General features: G+C 41.9%; 1 protein-coding gene across 3 annotated transcripts in view; it reads left to right on the forward strand.

Moving 5' to 3' along the window:
• Positions 1–27,384, forward strand: part of PNPLA7 (patatin like phospholipase domain containing 7) — a 412,399-nt gene that overhangs the window by 312,962 nt on the left and 72,053 nt on the right. For all 3 annotated transcript variants that reach the window (XM_068248745.1, XM_068248744.1, XM_068248743.1), the window contains 3 exons: positions 4,127–4,283; positions 20,646–20,762; positions 20,870–20,939. In XM_068248745.1, the coding sequence (XP_068104846.1) occupies positions 4,127–4,283; positions 20,646–20,762; positions 20,870–20,939 (344 nt within the window). The remainder of the gene's footprint in view (positions 1–4,126; positions 4,284–20,645; positions 20,763–20,869; positions 20,940–27,384) is intronic.

Below are 27,384 nucleotides of genomic sequence, written 5' to 3' on the forward strand. Positions count from 1 at the left end.
GTCTGAATAACACACATAAAACAAGCATGCAGCTAATCCAGTCACACTTCAGTTGCAAACAGCAGATCTGCATGCTTGTTCAGGGTCTAAGCATTAGAGGGCTGCCAGGCAACTAGTATTGCTAAAAAGCAAATACATGTCTGCCTCCATATGTCTCTCACCTCAGGTACCCTTTAAATTGTAAACACAGAGGTGACCCCGCCCACATGAGAGAGCGAAGGAGGTGGGTGTGGTCAGATGAGGGTTCTGTATAGAGGAAGGAACTTCCACTTCAAAGGACAACTGAGGTGAGAGGGATATGGAGGCTGCCATATTTATTTCCTTTTAAAGAGACTCTGAAGCGAACAAAAATTGCTATTTTTACCTGGTAGTTCGCTTCAGTAGTCTCATTAGATGTAAACCGCCGCATCCCCGCTCAGGGCCGGCCCTAGACTTTTTGCCGCCGGAGGCAAATTTAGAAAAAATTGACACCGCCGACCCCAGACGGCGTTGCAGGAAGTGACGTCAGTGGAGCGCACGCTGGAACGCGGAAAAGGTGAGTCCTCGCCGCCCGTGCCTCTTACTATCGGGCATCGGCTGCTTCCTATTTACAGCTGGAGGGGAGCGCAGATCGGGGGACCCAGGCGAGGGAGGGTCCGACCCCCTCCCCACCGCTAGGCCCAATACCCCCGTCCTGCTTCTACCCCTCCGGCTCGGCGGCCCCCCCGCCCACGGACGGCGGGTGCCGCCCCTAGAAGTTTGCCATCAGGAGAGGCAGAGCTGCCTCTTTCAGGAAGCGCCAGCCGGATTGCCCCCCTCACCCCCCTGGGGATTTGGGGGGTCTAAAGCGGTTGTTTTGCGGCAAGGGTGCCGCGGTTTACATCTAATGAGAGTACTAGGAGGTAAAAATAGCAATTTTTGTTCGCTTAAGTCTCTTTTTAAGCAATGCCAGTTGCCTGGCTATCTTGCTGATCCTCTGCCTCTAATACTTTTAGCCACAGACCCTGAACAAGCATGCAGCAGATCAGATGTTTCTGAAATTGTCAGAACTGACAAGATTAGCTGCTTGTGGTTTCTGGTGTAATTCAGACACTACTACAGTCAAATAGATCAGTTGGGCTGCCAGGCAACTGGTGTTGTTTAAACCACTTAAGGACCAGGGGATTTTGCACTGATCGGTGCTGTGTGGGCTCTACAGCCCGCAGCACCGATCAGGAATGTGGCAGGGCGATCAGACTTCCCCCCTTTTTTCCCCTCTAGGGGGATGTCCTGCAGGGGGGGTCTGATCGCCGCCGGCTACTACTGATTTGCAGGGGGGGGGCTCTTCAAAGCCCCCCTCCGCAGCGTTTTCTGGGCTCCCCGGCTTTCCCTCCCTCTACCTTTTATTTCTGAGCGGCGCAGGACGGAATTCCGTCCTGCGCCTGATATGATAGGCTTCTGCCTATCAGATGACGGCGATCCCCGGCCAATCAGAGGCCGGGGATCGCCGATCTACGTCACGGCGCTGCTGCGCAGCAGCGCCGTGTGATGTAAACAGCGGGGATTTCTTCCCCGGATGTTTACATTATGCGTGCGAGCCGCGTTCGGCGGCTCGCACACTGTTCACGGAGGCAGTCTCCGTGAACTAGCATAGTTTCCATGCTATACCACTAACGACCCGCCGACGCCTATCGGCGTTAGGAGGTCGTTAAGTGGTTAAAAGGAAATAAATATGGCAGCCTCCATATCCCTCTCACTACAGTTGTCCTTTAATGGTCGCTCAACACTTTGTACCCTTGTTCCCATGTCCTATTGGGTTTCCCTCTCCTGAGTAGGGCTGGTGATTGAATTCAGGATTTTGAATTGGGAAACCTGAATTCTCCTGAACAGCACAGTTCAGCACCTGAGCAAGCGGACAGCGTCATGTGACTTCGAGCCAGAAGGAAGCCTCAGTGTCTCATGATGCTCCAGTAAGTGACCTCCCCATGAGCTTGTCCGCTGGCTCAGGTGCTGAACCGTGCTTTTCCAGAGGAATCGGGTCTCCGAATTCAAAATCCTGAATACAATCACCAGCACTATTCCGGAGGTGTGCTTAGCTATTGGTGACAATAAAGGGATGATTTGCATATTCAACAGTGATGCATCATGGGAGACATCATATGCTCACTCCTACCTGAATACTCACATATACCTTCTGTTTTAAGAAGGCAAATTTCTGTTTTACGTGGCCTCAATTCACTAAGCAGTTTAGACTAGTCTACTGATGGTTTTTAGTCTACTGATGGTTTGGTCAGTTGTATCAAAGGGGAATTCCCTATTACCAAATGTTTTAGACCTGTTTTTAGACCTGATCTAAAACATTTGGTAATTAGGTGGGTAAAGCAGGGGAAATGATCAAAAGATGCAATTCACAATCAATGAGCTATGACTGACATCCTTCTCCTCTGATGAGCTCTCCTCTGCATATTATTAAACTCCTGCATAATTAATTGAAAAGGTTCCATCCCCACAACTAAAATACCTCACGGAATTACTTTACCCCCAGAAATCATCTGGCCTAATCTCTGTCAGAAAAGTGGGCGTGGTTACTCCTTGTTTGCCTTTGTGAATTGTGTAATTACTGAATGTAATGCTGGGTGCCCACGGTACTATTTTCCATGCGATTTTCCGACCTGATCGTTTTTTCGCACGATTCTGCACTCGATTCTCCTATGTTCATTCGTTTTTTCTTAGCTTTTTCCATTCACTGGTATGAGAAATCGAGCGCAGAAACAATCGGGAGCAATATCGGAAATGATGGATTTTATCTATCGGATCCATCTATCGCACGGAAAATCTTACCGTGTGTATTAGGCATTATATCAGGTCTGAAAACGGGTCTAAAACATTACACCAAACCATCAGTAGACTAAAAAACATCTGTAGACTAGTCTAAACTGCTTAGTGAATGGAGGCCATGGTATTCTGCTTCACCTCAAGCTTGCTGGGCAACACTATTCCTGAGGTTATGTCTCCTTTAAAGTGGATCCGAGATAAACTTTTACCCATTGCATAATTGTGTTCCTTTCATATAGTTTATAGGGCATTCCTCAAGCCCAATACTGTTTTTTGTTTGTTTTAATACTCTAATTCCCTATAAACTAAACAAGCTCCTTTTGTGCCTTGGCACTGTAGCAAGGGCTTATGGGAGCTCAATTTGGGCAGGAGGAGGGGGAGGTGTTACTAGCCATTGATTTCAGAGTTAGAGGGGAGGAGGAGAGGGGAGTGAATTTACACACAGGCAAGCTGATAGCATCTCCAGCCCTCAGCCTGTGACAAACAAAACATGGCTGCCCTCATTGTATCACAGGAATACATAATCATAAACTTTTGAAGCTGTTTGCAACTAGATATGCTGTGTAAACTAGCTAAACTTGAAATAAGATATATAGACCAGTTACTTGTTTTAGTTAGTTTTTCATCTCTGATCCACTTTAAGCCAAGGATCATGTACACACAAATTCTATTTCAGGTACAGTGTTTTTTCTCTGTTCCATTTCAAGACCATCCATGCAACACAAAGGGTCAAACAGTGTTGAAAATCGTTGTGTTCAGCAATTTCTGGACAAGAAGTGTAAATGTAACAATCACAATACATGGAATGACAGGTTGTTGGAGTACAGCTACTGGTTATTTTCAGAAGTTAAAGAATTTATAGTGGACCTGCACTCTTGCACAGGACAGAAGGAAAACAGAAAGCAATGCAACCTGTGTGTATTTAGAGAGTTAATCCTGTCTAATTCCCCCTCATCTGTGACTAATCACAAGTTTTAATTTGACCTCTCAGCTGTGTCAGCTGGCTTCCTTTGCAGACCAGCTAACTTGAAAACACAGGATGTTAACAATATGTCTGCTTCCATTAAAGCGGGAAGTAGACACACTGTAGATTTATTGCAAGATTTGTATCAGCTGTATCAAAGAAATGTGTTGTGTTTTTTTTAAGTTGTTTTGCTGTAGCTTATCTTGTAGAGCAGAGAGGAAGTTCTGAGTACAGGTCCACTTTAAAATAATCTGATAGGACTTGTGTAACTGTTGTAAGCCCTGCTTGTGTCACACCTGCCCCAGAGCATGCTGGGAGTGTGACCAGAAGACATCTAGTAGCTGATGTTCGTTTCTTGTTCCCTCACAGGGGCTGTTCCCAAGTTGGTGTCATTAAGGCGCTCATCGAGAGCGGCATTCCTATCGACATGATTGGAGGGACATCGATTGGGTCCTTCATGGGAGCTCTATATGCAGAAGAGCGCAACTTCAATCGGATGAAGATCCGGGCCAGGGAATGGTGTATGGTAAGCACATTGCTAATGTCATTGTTGGGTGATAAAGTTGTAAGAGAATTCTTACTCAACTCCTGTCCCTCCTCCCTTCTCAATAAAATGGTACAATCAGCATCCTGTCCCTCCTCCCTTCACAATAAAATGGTACAATCAGCATCCTGTCTCTCCTCCCTTCCACTTCATGCAGCTTCCCACCTACCAAACCCCTCTATATAAAGGTGGCCACACACCATACAATTTTTTAAATATCTGTTCAATTTAAGAATAGCAATCAATTTTTCTGACTGATTGTAACATTTTAAAAAAATATGACCAATGTACCACACAGTTATGTTCAATTTTTCCCCAATTATGATAAAAATAAATTGGAAACTATGACAAAATTGCTAGGGTGTATATGTTAATAAATTGACAATCTAACACACACCATACAATCTTTAGAAAGATTGATGAAAAATATCTGGCATTCCGGTTAATGAAAATCGAAGAAAACGGGAAATACGATCGGATTTTTCAGTCGAATGAAAAAAAAGCTTTCGATTTTTTCGGGAGACCTGATCTTTTTTTATCGAATTACCGTAAAATCGATTCATTTTATTGTATCGTGTGTGGCCACCTTAAGACAGTTCATGCATTGTCCTTAACCTCTCCCACCTCTATGGTTGCATTATGGATTTGTGGAGTATGGTTGTATTATTGATTTGTGGAGTATGGTGGTATTATTGATTTGTGGAGTATGGTGGTATTATTGATTTGTGGAGTGTGGTTGTATTATTGATTTGTGGAGTATGGTGGTATTATTGATGTGTGGAGTATGGTTGTATTATTGATTTGTGGAGTATGGTGGTATTATTGATTTGTGGAGTATGGTTGTATTATTGATTTGTGGAGTATGGTTGTATTATTGATTTGTGGAGTGTGGTTGTATTATTGATTTGTAGAGTATGGTGGTATTATTGATTTGTAGAGTATGGTTGTATTATTGATTTGTGGAGTATGGTGGTATTATTGATTTGTGGAGTGTGGTTGTATTATTGATGTGTGGAGTGTGGTTGTATTATTGATGTGTGGAGTGTGGTTGTATTATTGATTTGTAGAGTATGGTGGTATTATTGATTTGTAGAGTATGGTGGTATTATTGATTTGTGGAGTATGGTTGTATTATTGATTTGTGGAGTATGGTGGTATTATTGATTTGTGGAGTGTGGTTGTATTATTGATTTGTGGAGTGTGGTTGTATTATTGATTTGTGGAGTGTGGTTGTATTATTGATTTGTGGAGTATGGTGGTATTATTAATTTGTAGAGTATGGTGGTATTATTGATTTGTAGAGTATGGTGGTATTATTGATTTGTAGAGTATGGTGGTATTATTGATTTGTGGAGTATGGTGGTATTATTGATTTGTGGAGTATGGTTGTATTATTGATTTGTGGAGTATGGTTGTATTATTGATTTGTGGAATATGGTTGTATTATTGATTTGTAGAGTATGGTTGTATTATTGATTTGTGGAGTATGGTTGTATTATTGATTTGTAGAGTATGGTGGTATTATTGATTTGTAGAGTATGGTGGTATTATTGATTTGCGGAGTATGGTGGTATTATTGATTTGCGGAGTATGGTTGTATTATTGATTTGCGGAGTATGGTGGTATTATTGATTTGCGGAGTATGGTTGTATTATTGATTTGTGGAGTATGGTTGTATTATTGATTTGTGGAGTATGGTTGTATTATTGATTTGTGGAGTATGGTTGTATTATTGATTTGTGGAATATGGTTGTATTATTGATTTGTGGAATATGGTGGTATTATTGATTTGTGGAGTGTGGTTGAATTATTGATTTGTGGAGTATGGTGGTATTATTGATTTGTGGAATATGGTGGTATTATTGATTTGTGGAGTATGGTTGTATTATTGATTTGTGGAGTATGGTTGTATTATTGATTTGTGGAATATGGTTGTATTATTGATTTGTGGAGTATGGTGGTATTATTGATTTGTGGAGTATGGTTGTATTATTGATTTGTGGAGTATGGTTGTATTATTGATTTGTGGAGTGTGGTTGTATTATTGATTTGTGGAGTATGGTGGTATTATTGATTTGTGGAGTATGGTGGTATTATTGATTTGTGGAGTATGGTGGTATTATTGATTTGTGGAGTATGGTGGTATTATTGATTTGTGGAGTATGGTGGTATTATTGATTTGTGGAGTATGGTGGAATTATTGATTTGTGGAGTATGGTGGTATTATTGATTTGTGGAGTATGGTGGTATTATTGATTTGTGGAGTATGGTGGTATTATTGATTTGTGGAGTATGGTGGTATTATTGATTTGTGGAGTATGGTCGTATTATTGATTTGCGGAGTATGGTGGTATTATTGATTTGCGGAGTATGGTTGTATTATTGATTTGCGGAGTATGGTTGTATTATTGATTTGCGGAGTATGGTTGTATTATTGATTTGCGGAGTATGGTGGTATTATTGATTTGCGGAGTATGGTTGTATTATTGATTTGCGGAGTATGGTTGTATTATTGATTTGTGGAGTATGGTGGTATTATTGATTTGTGGAGTATGGTGGTATTATTGATTTGTGGAGTATGGTTGAATTATTGATTTGTGGAGTATGGTGGTATTATTGATTTGTGGAATATGGTGGTATTATTGATTTGTGGAATATGGTGGTATTATTGATTTGCGGAGTATGGTTGTATTATTGATTTGCGGAGTATGGTTGTATTATTGATTTGCGGAGTATGGTTGTATTATTGATTTGTGGAGTATGGTGGTATTATTGATTTGTGGAGTATGGTGGTATTATTGATTTGTGGAGTATGGTTGAATTATTGATTTGTGGAGTATGGTGGTATTATTGATTTGTGGAGTATGGTTGAATTATTGATTTGTGGAGTATGGTGGTATTATTGATTTGTGGAATATGGTGGTATTATTGATTTGTGGAATATGGTGGTATTATTGATTTGCGGAGTATGGTTGTATTATTGATTTGCGGAGTATGGTTGTATTATTGATTTGCGGAGTATGGTGGTATTATTGATTTGTGGAATATGGTGGTATTATTGATTTGTGGAATATGGTGGTATTATTGATTTGTGGAGTATGGTTGTATTATTGATTTGTGGAGTATGGTTGTATTATTGATTTGTGGAATATGGTTGTATTATTGATTTGTAGAGTATGGTTGTATTATTGATTTGTAGAGTGTGGTTGTATTATTGATTTGTGGAGTATGGTTGTATTATTGATTTGTAGATTATGGTGGTATTATTGATTTGTGGAGTATTGTTGTATTATTGATGTGTGGAGTATGATTGTATTATTGATTTGTGGAGTGTGGTTGTATTATTGATTTGTGGAGTATGGTGGTATTATTGATTTGTGGAGTATGGTCGTATTATTGATTTGTGGAGTATGGTGGTATTATTGATTTGTGGAGTATGGTGGTATTATTGATTTGTGGAGTATGAGGGTATTATTGATTTGTGGAGTATGGTGGTATTATTGATTTGTGGAGTATGGTTGTATTATTGATTTGTGGAGTGTGGTTGTATTATTGATTTGTGGAGTATGGTGGTATTATTGATTTGTGGAGTATGGTGGTATTATTGATTTGTGGAGTGTGGTTGTATTATTGATTTGTGGAGTATGGTTAAATTATTGATTTGTGGAGTATGGTGGTATTATTGATTTGTGGAATATGGTGGTATTATTGATTTGTGGAATATGGTGGTATTATTGATTTGCGGAGTATGGTTGTATTATTGATTTGCGGAGTATGGTTGTATTATTGATTTGCGGAGTATGGTTGTATTATTGATTTGTGGAGTATGGTGGTATTATTGATTTGTGGAGTATGGTGGTATTATTGATTTGTGGAGTATGGTTGAATTATTGATTTGTGGAGTATGGTGGTATTATTGATTTGTGGAGTATGGTTGAATTATTGATTTGTGGAGTATGGTGGTATTATTGATTTGTGGAATATGGTGGTATTATTGATTTGTGGAATATGGTGGTATTATTGATTTGCGGAGTATGGTTGTATTATTGATTTGCGGAGTATGGTTGTATTATTGATTTGCGGAGTATGGTGGTATTATTGATTTGTGGAATATGGTGGTATTATTGATTTGTGGAATATGGTGGTATTATTGATTTGTGGAGTATGGTTGTATTATTGATTTGTGGAGTATGGTTGTATTATTGATTTGTGGAATATGGTTGTATTATTGATTTGTAGAGTATGGTTGTATTATTGATTTGTAGAGTGTGGTTGTATTATTGATTTGTGGAGTATGGTTGTATTATTGATTTGTAGATTATGGTGGTATTATTGATTTGTGGAGTATTGTTGTATTATTGATGTGTGGAGTATGATTGTATTATTGATTTGTGGAGTGTGGTTGTATTATTGATTTGTGGAGTATGGTGGTATTATTGATTTGTGGAGTATGGTCGTATTATTGATTTGTGGAGTATGGTGGTATTATTGATTTGTGGAGTATGGTGGTATTATTGATTTGTGGAGTATGAGGGTATTATTGATTTGTGGAGTATGGTGGTATTATTGATTTGTGGAGTATGGTTGTATTATTGATTTGTGGAGTGTGGTTGTATTATTGATTTGTGGAGTATGGTGGTATTATTGATTTGTGGAGTATGGTGGTATTATTGATTTGTGGAGTATGGTGGTATTATTGATTTGTGGAGTATGGTGGTATTATTGATTTGTGGAGTATGGTGGTATTATTGATTTGTGGAGTATGGTGGTATTATTGATTTGTGGAGTATGGTTGTATTATTGATTTGTGGAGTATGGTTGTATTATTGATTTGTGGAGTATGGTTGTATTATTGATTTGTGGAATATGGTTGTATTATTGATTTGTAGAGTGTGGTTGTATTATTGATTTGTAGAGTGTGGTTGTATTATTGATTTGTGGAGTATGGTTGTATTATTGATTTGTAGATTATGGTGGTATTATTGATTTGTGGAGTATGGTTGTATTATTGATGTGTGGAGTATGATTGTATTATTGATTTGTGGAGTGTGGTTGTATTATTGATTTGTGGAGTATGGTGGTATTATTCATTTGTGGAGTATGGTGGTATTATTGATTTGTGGAGTATGGTGGTATTATTGATTTGTGGAGTATGGTGGTATTATTTATTTGTGGAGTATGGTGGTATTATTTATTTGTGGAGTATGGTGGTATTATTGATTTGTGGAGTATGGTTGTATTATTGATTTGTAGAGTATGGTTGTATTATTGATTTGTGGAGTATGGTGGTATTATTGATTTGTAGAGTATGGTTGTATTATTGATTTGTGGAGTATGGTGGTATTATTGATTTGTGGAATATGGTGGTATTATTGATTTGTGGAGTATGGTTGTATTATTGATTTGTGGAGTATGGTTGTATTATTGATTTGTGGAATATGGTTGTATTATTGATTTGTGGAGTATGGTGGTATTATTGATTTGTGGAGTATGGTGGTATTATTGATTTGTGGAGTATGGTTGTATTATTGATTTGTGGAGTGTGGTTGTATTATTGATTTGTGGAGTATGTTGGTATTATTGATTTGTGGAGTATGGTGGTATTATTGATTTGTGGAGTATGGTTGTATTATTGATGTGTGGAGTATGGTTGTATTATTGATGTGTGGAGTATGGTGGTATTATTGATGTGTGGAGTATGGTGGTATTATTGATGTGTGGAGTATGGTGGTATTATTGATGTGTGGAGTATGGTGGTATTATTGATTTGTGGAGTATGGTGGTATTATTGATTTGTGGAGTATGGTGGTATTATTGATTTGTGGAGTATGGTGGTATTATTGATTTGTGGAGTATGGTGGTATTATTGATTTGTGGAGTATGGTGGTATTATTGATTTGTGGAGTATGGTGGTATTATTGATTTGTAGAGTATGGTGGTATTATTGATTTGTAGAGTATGGTGGTATTATTGATTTGTAGAGTATGGTGGTATTATTGATTTGTGGAGTATGGTGGTATTATTGATTTGTGGAGTATGGTGGTATTATTGATGTGTGGAGTATGGTTGTATTATTGATGTGTGGAGTATGGTTGTATTATTGATTTGTAGAGTATGGTGGTATTATTGATTTGTGGAGTGTGGTTGTATTATTGATTTGTGGAGTGTGGTTGTATTATTGATTTGTGGAGTGTGGTTGTATTATTGATTTGTGGAGTGTGGTTGTATTATTGATTTGTGGAGTGTGGTTGTATTATTGATTTGTGGAGTGTGGTTGTATTATTGATTTGTGGAGTGTGGTTGTATTATTGATTTGTGGAGTGTGGTTGTATTATTGATTTGTGGAGTGTGGTTGTATTATTGATTTGTGGAGTGTGGTTGTATTATTGATTTGTGGAGTGTGGTTGTATTATTGATTTGTGGAGTGTGGTTGTATTATTGATTTGTGGAGTGTGGTTGTATTATTGATTTGTGGAGTGTGGTTGTATTATTGATTTGTGGAGTGTGGTTGTATTATTGATTTGTGGAGTGTGGTTGTATTATTGATTTGTGGAGTGTGGTTGTATTATTGATTTGTGGAGTGTGGTTGTATTATTGATTTGTGGAGTGTGGTTGTATTATTGATTTGTGGAGTGTGGTTGTATTATTGATTTGTGGAGTGTGGTTGTATTATTGATTTGTGGAGTGTGGTTGTATTATTGATTTGTGGAGTGCGGTTGTATTATTGATTTGTGGAGTGCGGTTGTATTATTGATTTGTGGAGTGCGGTTGTATTATTGATTTGTGGAGTGTGGTTGTATTATTGATTTGTGGAGTACAGTTGTATTATTGATCATAGGGGTTGATTTTGTATATTAGAAGTGCAAATATCCTTTAAGCCCATCATTAGCCATTTCGGATTCACGCGCCGTTCGTCTTGTTATCAGTGAATAAGCAGCATCTTAATTAGAGAAGTCATTATCGCGCTGATCCCCTCTTGGAAAGCAATAAGAGAGCTCATTTACATTGCAGACATTCCTTAGAATAATTCTACCGTACGTGGCCAGGAAACTAGCGGCAATGAGCGGCGTCTCTGCAGACTCAGGAATGTCAGCGCTTGCAGCTCAGCCCGGGAAAAAGACAGCGCCCACGAGTGACTCTAACCGCCTGGACTGGGGCCCGCTAGGGCAAGTGCAACGTTTTGGGATCGACGACAGTCGCAGGCGATACCCATAAATGCTTTGCCAATGTATCTAAATGGGGCTGACCCCACTACTGCGTTCACAATTAGGATTAATCGCAATTGCAGGACATGCAGCATTTTAAGTGCATTTGCGTTCAGTGCTGTGTATATTGAGATTTTGCAGCGATTGTACATTTAAATAAAGTTATTTATGGTTACCAGGTGTCCGGATGTCTGGCTTCCATTTGTAGCCCTGCCCCCCAGCAGAAGAGGTCACCGGCGCTTCTCTGATTGGTCCTAGAGAAGCACATATCACCTCTTACTTTAGCAGCGGAGCTACGGATGGAAGCAGGTTATGGGAACACCAGATAAATATAGTAAAGTTTATTGTAAAAAAAAATGTGTGAATCGCTAATCAAAAGCGGCGTACTGTTTACGGAATAGCGTTTTACTTTCTGGTAAAAGTGTGCGCAATCGCCCCAGCAATCGCCGCAAACAGTGCTGCTACAATTTTAAAGTGCTGTAGCAGTACCTAGTGTAGGCTTTCTCAACCAGGGTTCCTTGAGGACTCTGCAGGGGTTCCTTGGCATTTTCCACCATCGTGGGGGAAGTATAATAGAGCACACTATAATAGATGTTAGTGTAATGAGAAGCACTAAATTGGGGGCTCAAGAGACAGTATAATGAGTGGCAGTGTAATAGGGGATAGTGAAATAAACAGCTACACATACTTTTAAAGACCATGCCTCCTGCAAAATAAATGCAGGGGTTCCTCGAGATCAAAAAATTATTTGCAGGGTTCCTCCAGGGTAAAAAGGTTGAGAAAGGCTGACCTAGTGGGTCCCAGCCCTTACAGCATATACACCTGCAGCGGTAATATCGGCTGATTCCTGCGGCGTGCTGTGACACAGTCTTATCTGGGTCACCAAGAGGGAATTGAGACAATCGTATTCGCGCCGCGTCTCATGATACGACTTTTGCGGAGCCGGCCATATATTAATGCTGCTCTGACAGAAGTCACAGGGAGACGAGCGCTGAGAGCCGAGGCGTGGGAGCGCAGCTGGTTATCCGAGCGTTAATGTTTCCTGTACAGCGAGTGCAGCTGAGCGCTAGGCGCCTGCGTGTGCATTATTCATAGAAGACGTCAGGCGGTCACAAGAGTTTGATGTCACGTCAGTGGCTGATGTAACCCAGTGCTGGCACATTGCGGCAATTGAAATTTTGTTATTTTATTGTGACTAATTAAAGTGTACTGAAGGTGATATGTGACATGAGATAAATGTGTATGTACAGTACAAAACCTATTAATAATATATTATATTAATAACTGGGCTGTTTTACTTGCTTTATTTTGCAGCCTGAAAGTGTTCATTTTTAGACATGGAAGTGACAGCTTCTGTCTTGTCAGCAATATAGTTAAGAAAGTTAACATCACCGATAAGCAAATTACCGCCATAAAAGTTTTCTTGGCAGAATACAACTTTTGTCTTGTCAGCAATATAGTTAACATCACTGATAAGCAAATTAACGCCATAAAAGTTTTTCTGGCAGAATACAACTTCAGAGGGCAGGGAGAGATAAAACACATGAACTATCAACCTTTTTCTTACTCTGGGACACTTATTAGGCTGCCCCCGAGCAGAAGCAACAAAACATTCAACCTACTTTGTAAATATTTAAATATAAAATAAAAATGTGATATCTAAAAAACAAAAGTTATTTTTAGGAGTAGGGGATAGATATAATTGTTTATCTGTTCAGTTTATTTTCACCTCTGTTTCACCTTAAAGAGACACTGTAACAATAAAAAACATCCCTTGGGGGGTACTCACCTCGGTAGGGGGAAGCCTCAGGGTCCCAATGAGGCTTCCCCCTCCCCTGTAGCTGCAGGCAGTCCAGCGCTCGCTCCCCCGAAGTGTCCTGGAATCCTCCCTCGAAAAAGGCTGATAAGCGCTGTTTTATTTACCTTCCCTGGCTCCAGCGAGGGCGCTGTTGCGGCTCTCCGCACGGAGATGGGCGAAAATAGCCGATCTCTGTCGGGTCCGCTCTAGTATGCAGGCGCAGGAGACTTGTGCCTGCGCAGCAGAGCGGTCCGACAGCTATCAGCTATTTCCGCCTATCTCCGAGCAGAGAGCCAATTTTGAGCCTGCGCTGGAGCCCAGGAGGTAAATATTTACATCGCCGCCGTTCCTGGGAGGATTTTCTCCGCCGCCGTGGGACCGAGGAGAACGGGGGAAGCCTCAATACGATCCAGAGGCTTCCCCCACCGGTGGTGAGTACCCCCCAGGGGAGGTTTTTCTCATTACAGATTTTCTTTAAAGTGAACCAGAGACGAAATTAAAAAAAAAATTATACATACCTGGGGCTTCCTGCAGCCCCATACGCATGGATCACTCCCATGCCGCTGCCTGCAACTACGGGAACCGGCTCCCATCACTGACATCATCAGAGCCAGGCTACGCAGGAGAAGTGCGCCCTCTACATATCTCTCCAGCGGCTGCTGCAGGGATACACAAACCGCGCACTTCTCCTACGCTAGACTGGCTCTGACTGACGGCAGAGCGGGGAGCCGGTTCTCATAGCTGCGGGCATCGGAGGACGGCGGCGTGGGAGCGATCCGTGCGTATATGGCTGGAGGAAGCCCCAGGTATGTATAAAATCTTTTCTTTAATTAATCTCTGGTTCTCTTTAAGGGCCAGTTCACATAGGCAACTGCCGGCGCTTGGGATGTTGTTTACCGCCGGGATCGACCAACACCTGCACTAAGATGCATATATGTTCATCTCAATGTGTTTACCTTCATTTGTCAGCAATTCTGGAAACGTCACAGTCGATCGAAGTTTCTGGAGTGCAGCACGTAGCATCACACGGCGGTTGCGCTTGGTGTTTTCCACCCCCCGCCATGGGGCTCAAAACGTGACGATGAAATGGATGCAGAACGCTTCAATCAATTAAAAATTGCACAATAATTGACACTAAATTTTTACACGAAATCCTGATATTTTATTTATTTTATTTATTTATTTTTAAGTATAACCATTCATTAAAGAGGAACTCCAGCCTAAACAAACATACTGTCATTAAGTTAATTAGTTATGTTAATTAAAATAGGTAATATAATCTCTTACCCACCATGTTTTAAAAGAACAGGCAAATGTTTGATTTCATGAGGGCAGCCATCTTTTTGGTTGAAAGGAGGTGACAGGGAGCACGAGACAAAGTTCCAACTGTCCTGTGTCCTGAGCACCTCTCCCAGTTGTACCAGCAGTTGTTCCAGCACCCTGTGTGTTTTTAGAGAGAAGAGCCTTGTCTAATTCCCCCCTCATCTATAAGTAATCATGAGTGTAATTTGATCTCTCAGCTGTGTCCTCGGCAGACAACTAATATGCTATACCCTTTGTATGCTTCTGTGAAAGCAGGAAGTAGACACACTGCAGAGTTATTGCAGGATTTGTATCAGCTGTAACAAAGAGAGGCTTTTCTTTAAAGGTTATTATGTTGTTGCTTATCTTTTAGAGCAGAGGGGAAGTTGTGAGTTCAGGTCCGCTTTAAAGAGCCTCTTAAGTGTAAAACAAACATTCTATGTATCCTCTTCGTATAATAAGTTATAATTACTTGCCGGGTCTTTTTCCTTCAACTCAGCATCCCTTTTGAATAGTAGCGCAGGGGCTACTTAGTGGTGCTGCTAAGGTTTTTGTGCCCCCCCCCCCAGTATTTTACTATCCCTTGTATAGGTAGCCAGAGGTGAAACCCCCAGTATAGGTAGCCAAAGTATCCTTGCAGATCGTCAGCATCCTGAATAGAGGAGGGCAGAGCACCGTAACCACACAGCACACTTCAGTTGCGGGAAATCAGCAATGACCTCACTTCCTCATCTGCATTATACTCCACAGTGTTCTCCCCAGGCTCTTTTAGCCGGGTGCTCCACCTCTTCACCTCCTCCTATGCTGTAAGCAGAGTTGCTCTGCATTTTCATCTCACCCCACCCGGCTACTTTTTCATGCCACCCAGCTACTATTTCATGCCACCCGGCTGGAAAAAAATTCTGGGGGGAACACTGCTCCATGACCACTGCACTCCCCTCTGTTCACGTTAATGCTGATCTGAGATCTGTGTGAGTGACGGGGAGGCAGCGGTGGCCATACCAGTCTAAGGCAGGGCAGCCTGACAGCAAGCTGCTGTGGGTGGGGCTCCAAGTGGCCACTTGGTTCACCTGGGCATAGCTGCACCCCTCAGGCCACTGTAATATTTACTTGCTCTATCAGACCTCCTCAGTTGTTCCCGGCAGCCACACGCTTTATGGTGACATCCTCTGACTCCTGCACTATGTGATCAGGAGCCAGAGGATGGCATCATAAAGCGTGCGGCTGCGTGCGGCTGCTGGAAAGAACACCTGACACATCGCTGGAGGAGTTAGCTTATTGCGCTGCTCCCTGTGCTACTCTGCAGAAGGTGGAGGCGGGTCTGAAATCATCAATGTGTGCTTTCACTTTATCCAGAATCTCATCACATGATTCTACTGATAAGAAGAGTCACAGCTCTTCCATAGGGATAGAGGGCTCGTTTCCACTGGTGCGGTGCGGAATCGCCTGGATTCCACCGCAGAAGAAATCGCATGCGGCTGCGTTTCCACATGCGGATGTAGCCGCGATTTCGCATGCGATTTCGCATGGCAAGGAGCCAGGCGATTTTAACCATGTCACTGCCTGTGTGAAATTACATCGGTACCTATGCGAATTCGCATGCAAATTCACGGCAAAAAACGCATGGGGAAAGCGCATGCGATTTCCCTATTAAATACATTGCATGCGATTCGCATGCATTCCACTCTCAGGCGAATTCGTTGGCTCTTTTGTGCGTTTTTTCACCGCTCAAAAAAACGCACATCACCAACGCAACAGTGGAAACAGGCCCATTCACTTGTATACCATGTGCGAATCCGCATGCGTTGGACGCATGCGGATTCGCGATAGTGGAAACGAGCCCAGAGGAAGAAGAGGAGAGCTGGTACTGTTTGCTGATGAAGCAAAGGAGGAATGTTATCTGCATGACGGATTGTGAAAGCTGGACTAATCCCAAGAGTGAAGCCCTTCACTAAAGGGGCCCATACACCTAACTATTTTCCTGTGGATACACAGCGGATTCGATACACAGCAGATTCGATCACTGTGTTCCGTCCGAAATCAGTCGATACCCATCGATCTGTCCATGCGGAAGATTTTGCTCGATCGCCGGTGGGTCGGGAGGGCGTCGATAGCGGTGTTCGAATGCCCGACGACCGACGCTAGCTGCAAAACATTACCTGTTCTGCGTGTCCCCGCTCTTTCCGCTGTCTTCTTCTCCGCGCTGGGCTCCGAGTCCAGCAGGCTTCACTGAACTTCCTGTCCTGGCAGGAAGTTAAAACAGTAGAGCGCCCTCTACAGTTCCCCGGACAGGAAGTTCAGTGAAGCCAGCCGGACTCAGAGCCCAGCGTGGAGAAGAAGACAGCGGAGACCTGAGGACTCGCGCCGGCAGAGCAGGTAATGTATGCAGGGGGGTGGGGGGCAGCGGCAGCTTCACAGATGGTGAATCTATTTCATGCTTAAATCGGTTCACAATCTGTTTGCAGTAAAGGCAGCCATACGATCCCTCTCTGATCAGATTCGATCAGAGAGGGATCAATCTCATGGCAAATTGACCAGTGTACGGCTACCTTAATGCTGGGAATACACGGTGAGATTTTTTAGCATATTTACTGTCCGATCAAAAAATTTTCAGATTGTTTTTCTGATCTATTTCCATTCACTTCTATGAGAAATCAATCAGAAAAACGATCAAAAATCAGATCGGACCTGTTGGAAATTATCTATCGAACCTTCTATCTGCCGAAAAATCTCATGGTGTCTTCCCAGCATAACATTCTCAACTCTCTCTCTAAACTTGAATTTGCTGCCCAGGAGATGCCATAAAAATGCAAATGGCTTCAGCCATCGCTGCTGTTCTGTGAAACGGCTGAATCATGCCTTCGTTTTTATAAAGAGGACATGTATGTCGTGCAAGATCATAATTATGCTTTCGTTATGTAAAATGAATGAACAACATGGCAAGACATGTGACGAAAGAAAAAAAAAAAGCCATAGAAAAATCAAGTCAATCCCTGATTGCGTTCTTGCGAGTCATTTCTGGTAAGAGCGCGTCAATGACTTGCATGTAATTTTAATCACTGGCTTCTTGAGCATCACTGAGACGGTTGTATTGATCACGATGGATTTCAAGTGCCTGTAATCTGTGCGTCCCCCCCGACTCATCACAGACCAGAAATGAAGTGTTCTCTCCCTTCCCACCCACAGTGCAGTGCGATAGTGATGGTGAAACGTTGTGATGTCACTGCAGCTCGGTGCAGCCATGCTTCCCGATCATGGGTAATAGAGCAGCTGATATGGAGAGATATATGGCAGAGGCACTGCCCGCTGTCGCTCTGCATAAACACAGATTTATCCCCGTCACTTAACTACATTGACTCGCGGGGGGATCAATAAAACCCCTGGAATTTAATATGCTCTATATTTCTCTCTGTGTTACTTATCAAGCGGAACATGTAGCCAATCATTACGAGTCATTTTCATATTTTTTTTACTCCCATAAATATTGAGGCAGCTGTAAAAGGAATTTTATTTCCCTTAAAATGATCATATCGGAGAATGTGACCTGGATAGCGATGCTGCCGCAGTATAGAAGATGGCGACACCATTCATAATGCTGTATTGGGTTTCTGTGCCTTTGTCTGCAATCTGCACAAGAAACCTATATGTACTGTAGATTTAGTGATGGATGCTGGTGAAATCCCCTCTACAAATAAATTCAGCCCTGGCTTATGCTGGACTCCGAAAGCCTAATTTTGAAGCACACCTGAAGTGAGAGGGATATGGAGGATGACATTTACTGTATATACTCGAATACAAGGCAACTTCATGTATAAGTCGACTCTGATATTCAACCCTCTTAAAGAGAACCCGAGGTGTGTTTAAAGAATGTTATCTGCATACAGAGGCTGGATCTGCCTATACAGCCCAGCCTCTGTTGCTATCCCAAACCCCACTGAAGTCCCCCTGCACTCTGCAATCCCTCATAAATCACAGCCATGCTGTGAGGCTGTGTTTACATCTGTAGTGTCAGTCTCAGCTGCTCCCCCGCCTCCTGCATAGCTCCAGTCCCTGCCCCTGTCCCTTCCCTCCAATCAGCAGGGAGGGAAGGGATGCAGGCGGGGACTGGAGTTCTGCAGGAGGCGGGGAGAGCAGCAGACTGAGACTATAGAGATAAACACAGCCAGCTCTGACAAGCTGTTTGTCAGCAGCGTGGCTGTGATTTATGAGGGATTGCAGAGTGCAGGGGGACCTTAGGGGGGTTTGGGATAGCAACAGGGGCTGGGCTGTATAGGCAGATCCAGCCTCTGTATGCAGATAATATTCTTCAAACCCACCTCGGGTTCTCTTTAAGCTGGAATTTTTATTGACTCAAGTATAAGTCTACCCAGAAAAGTTAATAGTTCCACTTGGGGCTCAGGAAGGGTTAATGACTGCACTGTAGTGTAGTATACAGTATTGCAGGAATCTGAAGCGAGTAAAATTATTTAAAATAAACACACGACGTAGCTGCAAATGCATATTACATACTAACCTCACAGTCAGTTTTTCTCAGAAGCTCACCATTTTCTTCTTACAGTGATTCAGTTATATATCAGTAGCTGTCAGTAACAACTGAATGTGCAAGGTTATGTCCATGTTTCCCTATGTCTCAAGTGGGCTATACTACAGTTTAATAGTGTGCTGACCAGGAAGCTATTATGAGGTAATGGCCATTTTTTAAATGGAGGACGGAGAATTCCATTGATCAAGGGAACAAATGGGACGCAGGAGAGGAGAAAGAGATTGAGGAATAGACTACACAGGAGGTAAGTATGACCTGGGTATGGTTATTTTGACTTTTTATTTTCAGTTCAAGTCCTCTGAAGTACAGCCAATACCTCCTCCAGGCCCCCAAGTGCTGCAATTATTCACTCCCTTTTATGCAGCCCAGTATTTCCCTCCTGCCCCTTTTCTTATAAATTGTTGTGGGCAGGACTTTCAGATCTGTGTTTTTTGGCATTTCCTTTCCTCAAAGTATCACTTAACACTGGGTAAATTGCTGCAAATGGGAATGTCACTAATTAGTACACACATTGCTCACTGTGCTCATTTTTTCCCGTGACTCGTGTATAAGTTGACCCTTATACTTTTATGAAGTGAGTCCTAAATTTCTAGACTTATACTCGAGTATATACAGTATTTCCTTGTAAACAATGCAGATTGCCTGGCTGTCCTGCTGATCCTCTGCCTCTAAAGGTGCCCCTACATCAGATGATGTATGGGCAGATTGACCAAAAGACAGAGAGAGTGACGGATCTCTCTCTGATGGGAGCCAGATCTGTTGGCTGCCCATACACCACAGGCTGATTACTGATCGCAAATAATTGTGGCAAAATCGCAATTGCTAGAATATTGTGATTTTAGGTGTGAAACAGCCCTTGGGCCCCTTTCCATGGGCTCATGTGAGTACACCTCTGTATCCCCCTAGCCATGCCTTGCACTGCTATGTGGATTTGCATGCAGTGCGTGATTAAATATTAATGGCTGCAGCTCACCGTTCCCATTTTCCCCTAGTGGAAATAAGCCCTTATTAAAGCAGACCTGAACTCAGAACTTATGCTCTACTCTAAAAGATAAGCAGCAGCATAATAACCTTTAAAGAAAAACATTTCTTTGTTACAGCTGATACAATTCCTGCAATAAATCTGTGGTGTGTCTACTTCCTGCTTTCATGGAAGCAGATAGAGGGTTAACATCCTGTGCTTACAAATTAGCTGCTTTTCTGAGGCAGCTGAGATTCCTCAGCTTACACAGCTCAAATTACAGTTGCGATTAGTCACAGATTAGGGGTAATTAGACAGGCTAAACTCTCTAAATACATACAGGGTGTATCTCTCTCTGTTTTCCTTCTGTCCTGTGCAAGAGTTCAGGTCCACTTTAAAAATATTTCTGCTTTGCACTACATCTTTAGTTGTGAGCACGTAACCTAAATAAAAGCATTATCCCAGAAGTGCTGCGGAGGGTGACAAGTTGTTCTTCCCAGAAAGTGACTGATCTCGTTTTCCTCTCTTCTGACAGGACATGACTTCTGTTTTCAAGAAGGTCCTAGACCTGACGTATCCCATCACGTCCATGTTCTCCGGAGCCGCCTTCAATAGCAGCATCAGCAGCATCTTCAAGGACAAGCAGATAGAGGTAAGAGCTGCGGACCGTTCATGATGTCACCGATAGGCGGGTCCTTTCTGGGTGTGATGTCATTACTCTGCAGGCCTTGCTGACCCTCCCTGTTCCTCTCACCGCAGGACCTTTGGATCCCTTACTTCAACATCACGACTGACATCACAGCCTCAGCCATGAGAGTGCACACAGACGGTAGGTAGTCTTCACATCTCCCAGAGAGCAGCAGTGAGCAGCACTCAGCAAACATGCAGCTTGTTTGTGTGATAATGCTCTGGTGTTAATGTGCTCACACACCCATCGAATTTATCGTTTGATTCCTTGCTGTTTCAATTGATCTGCTGGGAATGGATTCTCCAGAATGTCAGATTGATAAATTTGTGATCGATTTTGACAAAAAATCACTCAAGTATTGATCGGACAGAATGGAAAGTTTACAATAATTTCATCCAATTTGATTATAATAATTGAATCGGATGGTCGATCAGCCGCCAAGTTGCCTGATTTAGGCCTCTTTTCCACGGACTGTTGTTGGGCAATGAAATGTTCCTCAAGCTCTCACAACTGTTCAATGTTGCCTGGCAACTGCTCGCTGCTGCCTGGCAACTGCTCACTGCTGCCGGGTATCCGCTTGCTGAGCACACAGCTCAACAGTCCATGGAAAATAGGCCTTATGACCACCTTTAGAGGCAGAGGATTAGCAGGACAGCCAGGAAATCTGCATTGTTTAAAAGGAAATAAATAAGGCAGCCTCCATATCTCTCTCACTTCAGAGGTCCTTTAACAATTTCAGCCCGCGGGATTTTTCACCTTATGCATCGGAGCAATTTTCACCTCCCATTAATTCGCTAATAACTTTATCACTACTTATCACAATTTATTGATCTATATCTTGTTTTTTCCGCCACTAATTGGGCTTTCTGTGGGTGGTACATTTTGCTGAGAGCCACTTTACTGTAAATGCATTTTAACAGGATTAATAAGAAAAAAATGGAAACAATTCATTATTTCTCAGTTCTTGGCCATTATAGCTTTAAAATAATCCATGCTACCATAATTAAAACCTATGTATTTTATTTGCCCGTATGTCTCGGTTATTATACCATTTAAATTATTTCCCTATCACAATGTATGGCGCCAATATTTTATTTCGAAATAAAGGTGCATTGTTTCCGTTTTGCGTCCATCACTATTTACAAGCTTATAATTTAAAAAAATGTTTGTAGTATACCCCCTTCAAATGCATATTTAAAAAGTTCAGACCCTTAGGTTACTATTTATGTATTTATTTTTTTATTGTATTTTTTTTTTCCATTAAAAAATTCATTTGGGGAATATTTTGGTGTGGGACATAAACAGTTATTTTTTAATGTTGTTAGATGAGTAAATTTTAATGTAGAAAATGTGTTGATGTAGTTTTACTATTTGGCCACAAGATGGCCACCTTCATTTTTGGTTCCCCTCCTTGTACTTCTCACTATGCGGAAGTACAAGGGGATGCGTACATTTTTCCGGGCAGAAGAGCCGAAGCCTCACGGGTGAGCGCTTCGGTTTTTCTGCGGGGTACAGGGATCGGTGATCGGGAACATTGTTCCCTTTCACTGATCCCAGGCCTACCGGGGGACACAGCGGGGACACGGGGGCATGCAGCAGCGCGGGAGAGCGCAGCTGAGCAGCCGCCCGGACGTGAGCTTCACGTCTGGGCGGCTGAAGTGGTTAAAGGGAACCTAAATTAAGAAGGATATGGATTCTTTCTTTTAAAATAATATCAGTTGCCTGACTCTCCTGCTGATCCTTTGTCTCTATTACTTTTAGCCACAGCCCCTGAACAAGCATGCAGATCAGGTGCTCTGACTGAAGTCAGATTGGATTAGCTGCATGCTTGTTTCAGGTGTGTGATTCAGCCACTACTGCAGCCCAACAGATCAGCAGGACTACCAGGCAACTGGTATTGTTTAAAAGGAAACATCCACATCCCTCTCAGTTTAGGTTCCCTTTAAATTATTGATATCTGGAAGATATTGATCGTTTACCTCATTTACCACAAATTGCTGCCTTCAGGCTGTAATCACTTTGGATTATGGCCACACCTTGCGGGAAGACAGGTTTGCAAATGCAGCAAGTCAGAAATTCAAAAAGAAAAACAATAATAATAATGCAGAGGTGTTTTAGTTCAGGGTTCATTACTTCCTGTACTGCAAATGATAATATAATCCACTCACTGAGCATCAGAGGAAAGAATAACGCCATGCCATGTGACTGAGACACGGTCATGGAGGTTACCGCGTCCTATAAACTGACCCCTTCAGATGTGACTAGATTATTGATCTGTCCGCTGTTTCCTCCTCTGTATCACACAATGCTTTCCTATCGATTCCTCTGCAGCGTTTTAATTTAATAGACAACGTTAATAAAGAGGAGATGAGCAGAGAGAATAAAATAAAGCATTAAGTCCGTCTCCCTTATAATTACTGATCACACAGGAGAGTGAACGGGGGCGGTGACCAGAGGGGGGAGGCAGCGGGAGGAGTCACATCTCTGTACATGAATGTCCCGCTGCAGATTCCTCATGTACGAATGAGGGAGTTAATGATTTTCATTTTATTTTTAAGGCAATAATTTTTCATTTCAGGTTTTACTGTACTTAACCACTTCAGCCTTCAGTCGTTTTCACTTTATGCATCCGAGCAATGTTCACCTCCCATTCATTAGCCTATAACTCTATCACTACTTATCACAATGAACTGATCTATGTCTCGTTTTTCCTGCCACCAATTAGGCTTTCTTTGGGTGGTACATTTTGCCAAGAGCCACTTTACTGTAAATGCATTTTAACAGGAAGAATAAGGAAAAAACGGAAAAAATGCATTATTTCTCAGGTTTTGGCCATTATAGTTTTAAAATAATACATGCCTCCACAATTAAAACTCACGTATTGTATGTGCCCATTTTTCCCGGTTATTACACCGTTTAAATTATGTCCCTATAACAATGTATGGCGACAATATTTTACTTGGAAATAAAAGTGCATTTTGTCCGTTTTGCATCCATCACTATTTACAGGCTTATAATTAAAAAAAGCTAGAAATATTTCATGTTTACATAGATATTTAAAAAGTTTAGACCCTTAGGAAAATATTTATGTGGTTTTTTTTTTTTTTAATTGTAATGTTTTTTTTTTATTATTAAACATTTTATGTGGGTATTTTTGGGAGGGTGGGATGCAAATCAATTTTTTTTGTACATATTGGTCTATTTTTTTATTTTTATTTTTTTTGCATTTTCATGCAGTTAGCTTTTTGGCCTCAAGATGGCAGCCATGAGTTTGTTTACAATGACGTCACTCTAAGCATAACACGGACGCTTAGAGTGACGTCGGGGGAAATAGGAACAGAAAAACCTCAGCTTCCGTGCGAAGCTGACGGTTTTTCTCGTGGGGAGAGCAATCAGTGATCGGGCACCATAGCCCGATTCACTGATTGCCTGGCTAGCGAACCGCGTGCCGGGAGTGCGCGTGCACGCGCGCGATCGGCCGCGGGGGCGCACGGCAGCGCACATGGCCTCCTGGGCGTAGCTAGTACGTCTAGGAGGCCAAAGTAGTTAATTGTGCTTAACCCTTTGTGTCACCATCTATACTTGGCCTTAAAGGGACACTATGATGAAAAATTGTAAAATTTAAAATATGTGCAAACCTATACAAATAAGAAGTACGTTTCTTCCAGAGTAAAATGAGCGATACATTACTTTTCTCCTATGTTGCTGTCACTTACAGTAGGTAGTAGAAATCTGACAGAAGTGACAGGTTTTGGACTAGTCCATCTCTTCATGGGGGGATTCTCAGGGATTTATTTTCAAAAGCACTTAGTGAATGGCAGTAGCTCTGTCCAACTGCCCAAAAAACTGTGCAGAGAGCAGGGAAGCTGGCCAGCATCATTGTTTAAATCCTTTTTAGGAAATATCTTTATAAAGCATAAAAACCTTGCTGAGAATCCTCCATGAGGAGATGGGCTAGTCCAAAACCTGTCACTTCTGTTAGATTTCTACTACCTACTGTAAGTGACAGTAACATAGTAGAAAAGTAATTTATGGCTCCTTTTACTCTGGAAAAAAACATACTTTTTATTTGTGTATGTTTGCACGTATTTTAAATTTTAAAATTTTTCGCCATAGTGCCCCTTTAACTGTACCTGAAAAAATAAAGTTTCACTCACCTGGGGCTTCCACCAGCCCCCTGCAGACGTCCTGTCCTGCGCCGTCACTCATGGCTAGTTCACACTCAGCATTCGTATCGCCGCTAGCCTGCGATCACGATCTTAACTTAAATCTCGCGATTCTGCCGGGATTTGCGCTCGTGATTCCCGTTGTATTCATTCACAGCGCAATCACCCCCAAAACGCTGCATTCAGCGCGTTTGCGATTGATCAAAATCGCAGCGGCTGCAGTGTGAATGTATCCATAGGGATACATTGTAGCAGCGCTTTGCTGATCGCCGGTGATCAGCAAAGCGCTCAAGTATCACCCCAATCAGCCCTCACTGATCATCCGGTCACCCCCCCCCCCCCCCCCCCCACCATGGCTTAGTTTCGTTTTCGGCGACGAATCAGTCACCGAGCAGTCGCGCTCCAGTCCCTGTGGCCATCTTGCGCCTGTGCAGTGTGCGTAGGTACTACCTTTTTTTTTCAGGTTCAGTTAAGGTTCCCTTAAAGATTCATGGACACCTGTAATGGCTGCCGCCCATAGCGATCGGATGTGATCGCTAGGGCGACCGTTCAGGGACCGAACACTGTATACATGCATCAAAATGTTGTTGCCTAGCAAAGCATCTATACAGCACTGGGGTCACCAAACTGTGCGCCCTAGCGATCGCATCCAATCTCTACAGACACACAGGCTGGCGATAACGGTACGGTATGCGCCCAACAAGTGATGGAATATGGCAAGTAGGGTATCATTTTAACATCGACAAGACATTTTAACCTGGACAACACAAGTAATCTATTTTGAGGTGTTTTACAACTGTGGCACTTGTCATGTCAAAATTAGGAAGGGGAATGCGTTTATGCCTAATTTTCCTCGATAAAATGCCTGTGAAATTTAAATTTGGAAAAAAATATTACCCAAAGAAAGCCTAGTTAGTCCTGATGCCGTAGGTAGTAAAAAGTTATTGCTTCTCTCATGTATATTTTATATGATTACTTTTTTATATTGAGATACCCTGCAAGGGATAATATCTGTGACTGTTTCTACTTCAATTTTGCTACTTCTCAATAAAACATCTTTGGAACTAAAAAGTTATTGCTGTATCAATAATGACACAGCGGATATGCCAAAATTGTCAAGAACCTTAAAGTAAACCTAAATCAAATGGAAAAAAATGAGTTTCACTTACCTGGGGCTTCTACCAGCCCCCTGCAGACGTCCTGTGCCCGCAGCGCCCTGGGACAATGCGCAGGACATCCCTGGCGATGCGATGAAATGCGCAGGATCAGTATACATCGACTACCCAGTCGGTGTAAAGCTAAACTGAGCCGCGGGAGGGGACTGGAGCATCGTTTCAGGGCGCTGCGGGCACAGGACGTCTGCAGGGGGCTGGTAGAAGCCCCAGGTAAATTAAACTAGTTTTTTTTCCATTTGATTTAGGTTTACTTTAAAGGGGCACTATGGCGAAAAATTGTAAAATTTAAAATATGTGCAAAAATAGACAAATAAGAACTACCTTTTTTTTTTTTCTTCTTACAGAGTAAAATGAGCCAAAAATTACTTTTCTCCTATGTTGCTGTCACTTACAGCAGGTAGTAGAAATCTGTCAGAAGTGACAGGTTTTGGACTAGTCCATCTCTTCATAGGGGATTCTCAGCAAGGCTTTTATTTTTTATAAAGATATTCCCTAAAAAGGATTTAAACAATGATGCTGGCAGCCTCCCTGCTCGCTCCACAATTTTCTGGCAGTTAGACAGAGCAACTGCCGTTCACTAAGTGCTTTTGAAAATAAATGAATCCCCTATGAAGAGATGGACTAGTCCAAAACCTGTTGCTTCTGTCATATTTCTACTACCTACTGTATGTGACAGCAATATGAGAGAAAAGTAATTTATGGCTCATTTTACTCTGGAAAAAACGTACTTCTTATTTAAAATTTTTCAATTTTTCGCCATAGTGCCACTCTAAGGGGTGAAAAAAAACCAAGAGCCGGAAGTGGTTAAAATAAATCAGGACCAAACGCAATCTGATATTCAATCAGGCAAATTCTGAAAGCAATGGTGTCGATTTAGTGTAAATTATAAGTATTACCTTCAGAAGTGAACCTTGCAAGTCAGATAATCCTTGGGTAGCCGTGCTCCCCATCAGCTGTGCCATGTACTGAACAAGCAGAAGTTTCTGACTGAAACCTGACTGGATTAACTGCATGCTTGTTCCAGGCGTGTGATTCAGACACTACTGCTGCCAGAGAGATCAGCAGAGCTGCCAGGCAACTGGTTTTGTTTAGAAGGAAATAAATATGACAGCTTCCATATAACTCTCACGTCAAGTGTGTTTTTAATTGAGGCTCTTACTTTAAAAAAGGAAACATACTTGTATTATTGATTTTATCTCTGTTTTAAAATACAAGCTTGTCAAAAAAAATCACTCCTCACTAGTC

The sequence above is a fragment of the Hyperolius riggenbachi genome, chromosome 8 (genome assembly GCF_040937935.1).
Source record: "Hyperolius riggenbachi isolate aHypRig1 chromosome 8, aHypRig1.pri, whole genome shotgun sequence".
NCBI lineage: Eukaryota > Metazoa > Chordata > Amphibia > Anura > Hyperoliidae > Hyperolius > Hyperolius riggenbachi.